Below are 12650 nucleotides of genomic sequence, written 5' to 3' on the forward strand. Positions count from 1 at the left end.
TAGCGGTAACCTCACCTAGCGGTAACCTCACCTAGTGGTAACCTCACCTAGCAGTAACCTCACCTAGCGGTAACCTCACCTAGCGGTAACCTCGCCTAACAACAGAAACACAGAGCTAATGGAAAAAATGGCGAAGCGTCAGGGAGACCTAAATGCTGAATATCTCAAAAAGAAAAAGAGAGGGTACCATGAAAGTCACATTGAGTTCGGCTTCATAGAAGCAATGGACAATGGGGGGTCGCCAAAGTTTACAATGGTAAAAATGTTGGTCCCTCAAGAAAAAGGTTGGGAACTACTGCTGTAATACAAGCCATCATTTTTGCATTTGTTTTTTGTAAAAATACTTTTTCTCATTGTTAAATGTACTAAACACCATATCGGCAACAGAAATATACTGTAATATTTAATGGTAAAATCTTTAATTTATGCAGCATTTCTAAAGTATTTTAGAACAGCGTTTCTTTTGATGGAAAAACGTAATCATACTTAACCGTAATATTACAAAAAGTTGCAACCACAGCTGCCGTTTTTTTACCGTAAAAACAGTTTTTTTATACAGTGTATTATCATAACAGTTTTTAAAAAGGAGGCATGTTTTTAGAGCATAGGAAAGAGATTGTCTTACAGGTGTGCATACTTTAAATACATTTTGAAGTGTTTAGTAATTTTTGTTTTAACAGGAACACACAATTTGAATCACCCCAATTTTTTTGTGTAACATGATATTATGTTTTTTATTTGCTGCTGTCACTACAATGTTATCAAATGTCTTTTTTTTTTCTTACATTTGAAGCTATATATATATAAATATTAACTATCTTTAATAAATTAAAATTTTTTTGCATGGTTCTTTAAGTTCAAACTTGGAACCAGTTATGTTATCTTCAGAAACCACCTGCCCGAAGGGATCTTTTAGTTTTATACTTTATACTCTGTTTCCTTTATCCCCACTTTTCTTTGCTTTGTAACGTCTCTTACGCCAAGCTGTCATTTATAATTACTCCGGCCACTAGAGGGTGCTCATTAAACATTTATGCTTTTAAACTAATTAAAAGCATAAATGTGGGTTGTAATAAGCTGCCTTGAATAACAATACATAGGAGCATAGACAGTCTACAAAGTCCATGTAATATTTGATTGAGCCCCTGTGAATAGAGCTATCCAGGGAACTCGATATTTATTTATTTTTGCGATTGCATGATAATGCCATCAACATACACAAATTCGATGCGGACTGTCTATCCACTTCCTGGTTTACCTCCCTGCTCAGACACGGGGGTTACCGCCTGGTAAGAACACATCCGACATAGACAATCTCCTGCTATGTCTGGAGTTCATATGAGACAACAGCTTTTTATTTAATGATACAATTAATAAGAGGAAGAACAGCCTTCCACTGTCACAATGGATGCCAGGACAAATAGCAACTATGACGCATCCTATAGGGATCATAATAAATACACAAACATAGAGGTAATGTCTTGCATGTGCAAATGAGAAACAGCACAGTTCTAAGCACTTAGTATCACAGCACATTGTAGAATGGCGAGAATCCAGCTTGAGCAAATGTATGCACAAGAGTGACACTAACACCACTACAGCTAAAAAAAAATCCCTGCTTCAAAGGCACTTTAGATCAACGTTTCTTCCAAATGGCAGATGTAAATGTTACCATTTAGTCAAGTATAAGTTGACTACCATCTCTCCCAAAGTACTACAATTTAGCTTTGCACTATCAGTGATTTTTAAGAGTAGGTGTCACTTTCACTATCTCTTGGAACCCAACAGATGTCTGTGTTGGTCCTTTCAGATTTGGAATATATGAATACAAAACACACTGAGGATGATTTCAATTTGAATTCCTCACATTAATGAAGGGAGCTGTTTTAAGCCTATTTCTCCTGCTATAGCATCTGATCTAGTTTCTAATCTGGTTCTGTCTGATGGGGGACTGGCGCTCCAGGGGTTCAGACCTGACCTCGTCCCCCGACCGAAAAAGCAATCCCCAGTCCAGGGAGATGGCCTCTCTGCCCTCGCTGGCCTGGATGAAATGCTTATGGGGACGTGGCAGCTCAGCTATTCTCTAATATACACTTTAATACATTTCTGCATGGAAACTGTACTGTATTGCTGTACTGTGTCTCCATATTCTGAGGTTTCATTGCTGGGATGGAATCTCATTTTATTTACTAAATTTTTAAGAAAAAGATCATGTTTAAATTTAAATACATGGCTTTTGTCCATTTGCGCTACATCTATATGTGAGTTTCTTATTTATATAATAAGTAAATGTTAAGGTGTTAAGATATGTGAGAGAAATGAAGACAAAGTGATGTAGGTGCAGGTGGAGATGTGTGTAAACTATCATATTGTGAAGGCACAGCAGCAGTTAAAGTCTTGCTTTGTTTCTTGACTTCATCCTTGCTTGTGTTGTATATTAACTCTCATTTGTACATGGTAAATGACAGTAGCCGTGTTTCCTTTAGGGGGAAGACTGGCCACCACGAAAGTCTCAGGCCACGCCCTCTCAAATGTCCGCTCACTCTGTGTGTCTCTGTTACAAAAAAAGGCCCCCAGAGGGATTTAGAGACCCTGGAGGTGACGTATGGTTTTTCGATCATCACGTAATTACTTAGTGACATTTTCTACCGTGATCACACACGTGACGGATTAAACACGGGAGACGCAACTGTGGCCGCCATCTTTAACTGTGCACAACGTCAGCAGCTGATCATAAACAAAGCAGCATTGCTAATTATGCACAGAGTCTCCACTGATCATAAACATAGTGATTGTGAATTAACGTCATCGCTCACTGTGCACAGAGTGTCCGATGCTTGTTGTAAACAAACAGAGATCGCTAAGTGAACACCTCCTGCTGCAGCAGCACATACACACTGTACTGCTACAGAGCTAACTGTTAGCCTGTTAGCAATTTGCAGACAGGACACTAAGGGGTTAACATCCCCTCCAGCTCTGTGACTGCAGCTAGGAGAGACTACTGCAGGATTGTGCCGCTTCAACTACTTCTTACTCTTTTTAAAGAGTCTCCGGCCCTGCGGCTCGTTAAGAAAAGTCGCTAAATATAGCAGCAAAGTTGCTAAGTTGGGAACACTGCTTCGCTGGCTTTTACAAATGGCGCGTGTTGTTGTGGCGTCGAGTACTACGTCACATCCTGCTTAGCGATCTATCCAATCAGTAACCAGGCTTGTTAAGTCCCGTCAAAAGACTCTCAGGACGGCTCATATTCAAATTAGGGGCATCTCGGAGAGTGAGACCCTCCTCATTCTGGGTATTGGGCTGTAGTGGAAACAGCCTTAATGTAGAATCGTAGAAGTTGAGGACTTTTAGATTCATGTTAATGCGATATGACATCCATAGATTCAGATCTTTAGGATTTAGATGAGTCTTCAAATGTGGAAACACAAAAAAAGGGGGAAATCGATTTCTATTAGTGCGTGCATGTGTTTGTTTGTGTGTACACATACCTTCATGAATGTGTCCAAACACGTGTAATTTGGGCTGAACTCTCCTCTGGACTGTGTTGAGCAGCTCCATACACCCTACGCGCTGCATCTTTTTCGGGACCCAGTCCAGGAAACCTGCACACAAATCAAAACACACCTCATCTTCTGGGACATACAAAAATCCAAGTTTTTTTTTCAGTTTTTCAGTTTTGTTTATTGAAATTTACAGGGCCTACATGGATATGTTCAGTTTCAGTTTCATTTTCATTTTAGAAGATCTCGTGCCCATTTCTGCACTGCCAGTTCTACATGGGTAAATACCTCTACACATTTTTGTGTAATAGTTTTTGAAATTGTAATAGTATAGTAAAGGAAGAAAAGTAAAAAAAAAAAAAAAATGTAAAGAGATTAATAAATACATTCAAATTATTAAATACAATTAAATAAAAAAAACCTAGTATAAAAATACTACTACTTCTACTACTACTACTAATAATAATAGTATACTAAAAATACATTAATAATACAACAACAACAGCAAATGATAAAATAATTTAAATACTATTTTTATGCAATAAAAAATACGAAGTTCCCGAGCCCATTCACCGATCATAGACAATGAACAATGTGCACACTACAGTAATAGGACTCAATCAGAGACTCACTGTTCTAAAGTGAAAGAAATGTATTTCTGCCCGGTTTCGAACCGGGGACCTTTCACGTGTGAGGCGAACGTGATAACCACCTACACTACAGAAACTGTCTTTATCAGCCTTTACATATTGTATTCTGAATACAGCTGAATTGGACAATGAACATTTCAAAAGACGTGTTCAGCTGAAACTATTCCCTAGGCCTAGAGTTAGATAACAAAGGTTGGGCAACATTTCAGAAAACATGTTTCCGCCCAGTCTCGAACCGGGGACCTTTCGCGTGTTAGCCGAACGTGATAACCACTACACTACAGAAACCACTGATTATGGCCCGAAGGCACATTTAGAAGTAAACAAACTATCAAACATGTTACAGCAATTACGGGTTTGTCACGGATGATTTGATGATGATGAAGGTTAACAATAAATCTACAATATACTGGAGTTATTCCTCGATCACCTCTATGTGATCACTGTGATCACTGGAAGGGATCATGGGTCAAATATAATATTTAGGCACCCTTCCTCGTTAATATAGTGGACAGTATCTCCGCCTGTCACGTGGAGATCGGTGTTCTATTCCCCGACGTGGAGACTTTTTTCACTAGCTTTCGTTTAATCCGTAGGAAGGAGAAAACTTATATGGCAGTACCAACATTTTAGCTTAATGCTAAGCAAAGCCTTAATCATGCATTAAGCACTGTGCAGGATTTTGGTTTTGGAAACTCTTGCAAACCTTAGATGACTCAGGAGAGGAAAGAGACACTAGCTGAGACACCATTCAGCAGTGAGGGAGAACAGCTGACCCTGACTGGATATATTTTCAGTCATCGGAAGAAGCATGCACTGGGGCAGTTTACAGTTAGCACATTTCATATAACCATAAAATGTCGGAAGATGAGTCCCAAAAGTTTTCTGGAATACTGGCGAGTCATAATTTATCCACAACATTCTTTCTAGTTGAAGGAAATGCAGAATGTCTCTGATCCACAGAGAGGATTTCCACTTCAATGGAATCACCATAAAAATAAAAGCTGAATTAAAATGTCGTTTTGTGGACCACATGTTTTTTTAATTATATTTCTTGAAGTCATACCTTACTTTTTATACGAAGTGAACCAAACTATGACAATTTTAATCCTCACTTTTCTCTAAACTGGCATTTATACAGTAATGATCCTGTTTGGATCGTTTCAGTAACGGGTCTAACAGTGTGATGGTAGTGTTGGGTTGATTTGCTGTGTTTCTGCGGCTGAATGTGTCTCCACAAAGGTTATAAATTTCATCTCCCTTTAAACAGCGATACATCACATTTCAGAATGAAGCTCTCCATTTTAGACTCCTTGTCTAATGGCAAACTGCACATTGCAGCAGAAAAAAACAGACTCTTAGAAAGCAGCCATAGAAAATAAAGATCAATCACAGCCACACACAGATGCAGACTTCACAGTGTGTGTGTGACAAGGATGAAGCATGGAGTGTATATGATTTAGTGGCTGCTCTGCGAGGAGGGATGCTGCTGATGCTGAGTCAATAAAAGCATCAAGTTGGAGAAATAAAATGACTGAGGAGCCTGTGCCTCCATCTTCCCTGCCTTCTGTCGCTCTGCACAGACACCAATAAGAAGTAAACAGAGAAAAGAAAAGAAAAATACAGTGAAGTGAACGAAAGTGATAAAATGACAAAGGAAACTGAAAGACTTTAAGTTCTGCTAGACTTGTATTTATCCATTTATCAATAATAATTATAAACTAGCAGAACATTGTAAAAACAAAAATGCCAATTAAATTCCTAAAATACATAGTTTGTCCATCACATGGTCAATACCCAGGACAGGATTGGGTTGTTATGAGACCATTGAATGGGCGTTAAACAGCAGTTATCATCCCATTAGTATACGCTAGTAGAGGCCTGCTCCACCTTCTAGCAGGTACAGCAGGTAGTTATCAGCTCATTCAATGGCCAACATGTATTGTTGTAGACTTCAAGCAGCTGTACTAATTATGAATGAGGCCAAGGCAGAAGTGACGTTTCAGAGTGTAAAGCAAAGGGGGAAGTAAGGAAGTCAAGTGACTTTCACAAAGGAGAGCGGCGTTTATGTCCCATGTGAAACTAAAAGAAGTGACATTTCGGAGTGTAAAGCAAAGCCACCCTTCCTTGTTAGTATAGTGGACAGTATCTCCATCTATTACATGGGAGACCGTGGTTCAATTCCCAGATGCAGAGTATTTTTCACTAGCTTTTGTTTAATCCCTAGGAAGGAGAAAAGTTATATGGCAGTACCAACATTTTAGCTTAATGCTAAGCAAAGCCTTAATCGTGTATTAAGCACTTATCACCCCATTAGTATACGCTAGTGTAGGCCTGCTCCATCTTCCAGCAGGTACAGCAGGTAGTTATCAGCTCATTCAATGGCCAACATGTATTGTTGTAGCTGTAGTAATTATGAATTTGGGTTTGAAAGCGTTCTCCAGGATGCTCTCTGGCTGCTGGGTAATGAGCGACCTACAGTATCTCTTGTTTACCTATTCATTCATCTTCTTTAATCAAAACCAATATGGACATGACAATGCACACCCAACATCAACAACTCTCTCAGATTTCACAGCAGACTCCGACTCTGTTATTACAGCAGCTTGACTCCGCCCCTCACATACAACTGCAATTCTAAAACAAGGCCAAGAGGACAGATAATATCAACTTAAATGTTAAATATGAAACTAAATAAATAAAAGAATAGTTTAAGTGCCATACACGACAATAAAAAAATATATTGTATATAATATTAAATTAAAATAATTAAAGTAACCCAAGGATATATTGTGTACACTAAGGTTACAGTAACATCGCTTAACTTTAGTGCGTCACCTTTTCTGTTACCAACGTAACTATGTTGCTTCCGGTATTAGCGGCCGTCATTTTGACTACTTTACTTTTAGCATTTTCTTGTATTTATTTGACTTTTTATCTTTGGTAACGTAGAGCCAGGAATCTTTTAGCCCTAACCTTACAGAAGAAAACTGCTGCCTTTTTCATTGCCTAAATCTAACGAAAGTGAATGTGCAGGTCCTAGTCAAGTCTCAAGCCTTTTAAGTCTAAGTCATGTCACATGATTTTAAGGACAAGTCAAGCCTCCAGTCTTTAAGGACAAGTCAAGTCTGAAGTCTTCAAGGGCAACAGTGAGTCAAGTTCAAGACAAGTCCCAAGTCTTTAAGGATGATTCCAAGTGAAGTCACAAGATTTTAGGGGGAAAGTCAAGTCTCGAGTCATTAAAAACAAGTCAAAGTATGTCTTTCAGGACAAGTTCAACCAAGTTATGATCTTGCTGCATGAACAGATAAGAAATTAACAAGAAATTAACTCTTAAAACAAGATAAATGATCTAACACTTCTAAATCTAATCTAATCTAAGTTTTTTTTACCTTGGTAAGAAACAAATAATTTACAGTGCACTCTGTTTGGGCCAGTTCATCGCTGCTTGCAGCTTTAATTTATCTTGTTTTAAGAGTTTATTTCTTAATTTAAGCGTCCAACATGCTTATTTCTAGATTTAATAATCATAATTTAAGAAATCTTGACAAGTAAAATTATCTGTCCATGCAGCAAGATCATTTCCCTCAGATTTAGAGATTTAGTGTTTTTATCTTGTTTTTAGACACACGGTGAGTGAGTCAGGTCAAGACAAGTCCTAAGTCTTTAAGGATGAGTCCAAGTGAAGTCACAAGATTTTAGGGGAAATTCAAGTCTCTAGTCGTTAAAGACAATTCCAAGTATGTCTCTCAGGACAAGTTTAACCAAGTAAAGGGCATAACCAAGCCAACTCTAAAACTCTATGGACTAGTCCATGTCACGTCCCAAGTCTTTAATGGCAAGTCAAAGGCAATTCTCAAGTACTGAAATCCAAGTCCATGTCAAGCCTAAAGTCTTTAATAGTTTACCTACTATTGCAAAGGCAAAATGTCCAAAACCACGATTCCAGTTATAAGTCCTACTTTTTATGATTCAAGTCCAGGTTTCAAGTCTTGATTAAGCATTTTCCCAAATGTGAACAGTCGTGTGAATTCGCTCCTCGCCCCAAAACACTTGAGAAGCAGCAAGTCTTTGGTCTTTACCAGGGACAAAAGAAAAGAAAGAGAAAAGACTCTCTGGGGATGACTTTACATTTCTGTATACAATTTTATCTTTTACTACCACAGAAAGTGCTAAAATCTCACTTCAGGCAAAGTTAATGGACCCTCTCATATTCAACACAGACATAAAACTCCCATGTTCTCAGCTGGCAGTGAATCAGTCATGCTGGTAAAAGTAATACAGTCTGACTTCTTTGTCCTCTAAATGTATCTACCTGTAAAAAAAAAAAAACACTTTTAGTATCAGTTTAGTTATGAAACACCTTAAAACTCTAAGTGTATTCTTTACAAGCCTTTGGAGACGCTGAAGTAAAGTGAGAAGTTACGAGGGCTTTTTGTGTCTCGGGGTATTTTGCTCTAATGTGCCGCTTGTTTCAAAGCAGCTGCTGCTTTGGGCACTGAGCCTGTTTTCCTCTTTTTGTCTCACTTTCTCTCTTTCTCTCTCTGCTGTTAACTTCTTCCTCACAGCCAGATAAAGAGGCCATATTTTTCCTCTCTAGCTGCCGATCTGCCGTTTTATCGCGCCTCATAAAAGACGGGAGCTTTTTGCTGCAGTGCGAAACAACGTCTTGCTCACACTCCTTGTTCCATCACCTTCTCGGCCATCATTCGTTTCACACTCTTTTGTAAAAAATATTTCGAAAAAGGATGTCTTTTCTTAACCTTTAGCTTTTTAAAGAATCCATTTTTGTGCCCACACTTTTGTTTTCTATCCCCTTTTTCTTTCTCATGCCATCCCCTCCAGTGTTGTTCTGAGTGTGTGTGTGTGTGTGTGTGTGTGTGTGTGCGTGTGTGTGTGTGTGTGTGTGTGTGTCTCATGCACTAGTAGCCTGCTGTAGCTGCTCCATATGCCGGTGGCTTACGAGCAGATAGCTGGAGACACTTCGCTAAGCTGAATGGAAAATAAACGGCCGTGTTCGCAGCCGAGACGCAGACACAGAAATCAATCACACACACTCGTCTGAACACCACAGCTGCAGCGGGAGATGAGGTGTGAAAGTGTGTGTGGGAGAGCGAGAGTCAGAGAGAAAGAGAAAGAGAGGAGTGTGTGCGCACGAGCATCTGTGTGTGTGTGTGTGTGTGTGTGTGTGTTTGTGTGTGTGAGACAGAGACATGCGTACGGGTTGTCAGTTAGCTTGTGAGCCAGCATCTGTGTTTGTTCAAAATCTTGTTTGTGTGTATGTGCGCGTGTGTGTGTAGAAGCTGAAAGGCGATCACTTTGACTGCAATTTCTCCCATTAAAGTCCACTGTCTCACTGTCATCACTGTGTTGTTTAAAATCTAAAAAAATATATAAAACATGATGGATATTTTATAGGCTCCTGCCAGTATTTCTAGAATCAATATATTTAAATGTGACTAATTTTCAATCAATCAATTAATGAATGAGTAGGTAAAATGAATAAATAAATTTAAGGGCCATATTTACTTTTTCATGCTGACTGCATTCAGTGTATTTATCATATTTATCATCATATATGATGTTGTGGAAGATAGATATGTCACAAAACCCAACGCCATCATGTCAGGATTAACCCTCTGGGGTCTGAGCCTATTTTGGCCATTTTTTAATACTTTTAATTTTGCCCTTGATGTACCACATAAAATTTTTTTTACTATACCCACATTCGGTATCCATTTTTTCTCCACCTATGATATGAATTATTTTTTCACTTTAACCTACTTGATCAACATATTGAGCCCAAAAATCATGAAATCCAAGTTGAAAAATTATATTATTTACTACAATAGAAAACACAAATATGCTCAATGAACTGTTTTGGAACTTGAAAAAATAACTATAGGATACAAATATGAACACATAAAAGAGTACAAATTTTAAAAAATAAAGCTATATACAAAAAAGTCCCATAAAAACATATATATTTTAGGGGCTTGTAGAACCTGATAATGTAATACATTTCCGATAATGTAATAACCCCAACAATGTAATAAAAATCTGCACTTGAGTCCATTGAAAATGTAAGTGCAATTCCCAATAATGTAATACATTTTTTTTTTTTTTACCAAAAATGTAATAAAGTATAACACCAAGCACCTTTAGATTTCAAGAAGCTGTTGAATGCATTCGTGTGTTTGTGAAAAACAGATGAACGGGTCAAAAGTTAATAAAGATTCAACTTTGACCTGTTGGTGGCGCTAGAGCTCTTGAGCTAGTGTTGCCTACACAGTATCACCACTTGAACCCAAGTAATGGGTGGTCTGTTGTTAAATTATTACAATATTGGGGAATTATTACATTATCAGCACTTGCGAAATGAAGGCTAACCTGATAATGTAATAATCTCCCATTAATGTTATACTTTATTACATTATTGGTAAAACGTGTATTACATTATTGGGAAATGCACTTTATTACATTATCAGGAAGTTATTACATTATCAGGTTTTATTACATTTTCAATGGACTCAAGTGCAGATTTTTATTACATTATCGGGGTTATTACATTATAGGGAATTTATTACATTATCAGGTTCTACAAGGCTTTTTCCCCCTTGTTAGCTGCAACTCTTCAAAACAAACTATGTGCAAAACTACACAGAGAGCTACACCAACGCTCATATATTTCTGTACTATCAAATTAAAACTATCATATCTTTGGTTTTACATGACCTAGGAATGTCAAACAAAAATTGGGAGAAAGTTTCAAGTCTGTACTTTGGAGTGAAGTTGATAGCAGCGCTCCATTTGACCTAGTTTGATTGTTAAACGTCACATGATCCGATTAGGACGGCACGATCATAGACCCCAGAGGGTCTAGTACTAGACTAGTACATTGGTATAAACCCCAAATAAACTGATTTTACTGTGACTTTATCCCAATAAATGAATCAAAAGTATGCTAAAATAACTACATCATTATGCTGATGTGTAAAAAGTCTGAATTCATACTTTTTCAGGGTTGCCTGCGAGACGAAAAGCAAACAACTTTTAAAATTCTCGTTTTCTGAGCAGTGTTCAGGACATTCAGGGTTATTCTGACTATCACTGATACAGCAGTATGTATGTAGAATAATCTGATTTTGCTGTGATGTCATTGCAATAATCAGATCAAAAGGATGCTGAAATCACCACTTCATGATGCTGATATGTAGAAAGTTCATACTTTGTCAGGTCTGTCTGCAAGATGACAAGCAAATTAATTTTTGTGTTTACTTTTAAATGCTTGTTTTATGAGCAGAGTGTGCATGGATCAGAGCTGGGCTGTGCAGGAGTTTCCTGGCAGAGATCTGCTCTCTGAACGTTTCTTGTTGTATATGCATTCAAAAGAGGAACAGACATCAGGTCAGGTCATGCTGATGAGAAACATATTGTTATTGCAACATGACCCATGACATTGCACTGCAAAAAAGGTGTGTCTAAAAACAAGATAAAAACACTAAATCTGAGGGAAATTATCTTACTGCATGGACAGATAATTTCACTTGACTTAAGTCTAGAAATAAGCATAAGCAGTGCACTGCAAATTGTTTTTTTCCTACCAAGATAAAAAAAAAAAACCTTTAGATTTAGAAGTGTTAGATCATTTACCTTGTTTGAATAGTTCATTTCTTATTTTAAGAGTTCAACATGCTTATTTCTAGATTTAACAATCTTAATTTAAGAAATCTTGTCAAGTGAAATTATCTGTTCATGCAGCAAGTAATAATAAATAAATAATTTCCCTAAGATTTAGTGTTTTATCTTGTTTTTAGACACACCTTGTTTCAGTGTGGAGGGAATGATCACTTTCAGTGATTGTAAACAACAATATTGTGAGCATTTATTTGTTATTGTATCTTTTTTAGATATATTTTGTATATTGAATTTAATTTCTGTTTCTGTTTGTGTAGTCAAGTTCAACATTTTGTACTGCTGCACTTACTTGTTATATGTACAGATTTGAGTGCGTGTGCGTGTGTGTGTGTGTGCTGTAATGTGTGTCTCACCCAGTGGGGGGCAGTGTGTGACCAGGATGTCTGTGTTGTCAGGGATCTGGTTCCACTTGTCCAGCAGAGCCTGACCCCGCGGCAGGTTAAAGCCCCAACCGTAGTACCAGGGCTGCCTGCACACACACACACACACACACACACAGAAAGGAAGAAAGACAAACTGATGTTTAGTTGGTACACTCACTGTCAAAAGTCCAGATAACACACCATGTGGGATGTTGTGAATCTTTTGAATCAGATGTCTCTCTCTACTGTCCTTTACACTAATAAGAGAATGGAACCAAACACACAACATGCATTACACTGCCATATAAAGTAATCCCAACCATCAGGCTGTAGTAAACATTCCTAATGTGAACTCAATCTCAAACCAAAGCATAATCCAGAAATCCAGAGCACAAATGCAGTTTAACTCTATGGAGTTTTGGGCTATTTAGTCAATTTTG

At 37.8% G+C, this 12650-nt stretch overlaps 1 protein-coding gene and 2 non-coding genes across 3 annotated transcripts in view; all 3 read right to left on the reverse strand.

Moving 5' to 3' along the window:
- mpped1 (metallophosphoesterase domain containing 1) overlaps positions 1 to 12650 on the reverse strand; it is a 135013-nt gene that overhangs the window by 6787 nt on the left and 115576 nt on the right. The window contains exons 5-6 of the mRNA XM_059325471.1: positions 12202 to 12317; positions 3489 to 3602 (exon numbers count right to left, since the gene is read on the reverse strand). Of these exons, the coding sequence (XP_059181454.1) occupies positions 3489 to 3602; positions 12202 to 12317 (230 nt within the window). The remainder of the gene's footprint in view (positions 1 to 3488; positions 3603 to 12201; positions 12318 to 12650) is intronic.
- trnav-cac (transfer RNA valine (anticodon CAC)) lies at positions 4154 to 4227 on the reverse strand. Its single transcript has one exon. It is a non-coding gene; the product is annotated as a tRNA-Val (tRNA).
- trnav-aac (transfer RNA valine (anticodon AAC)) lies at positions 4366 to 4438 on the reverse strand. Its single transcript has one exon. It is a non-coding gene; the product is annotated as a tRNA-Val (tRNA).

Source organism: Centropristis striata, chromosome 22, assembly GCF_030273125.1.
Source record: "Centropristis striata isolate RG_2023a ecotype Rhode Island chromosome 22, C.striata_1.0, whole genome shotgun sequence".
NCBI classification, from domain to species: Eukaryota; Metazoa; Chordata; class Actinopteri; order Perciformes; family Serranidae; genus Centropristis; species Centropristis striata.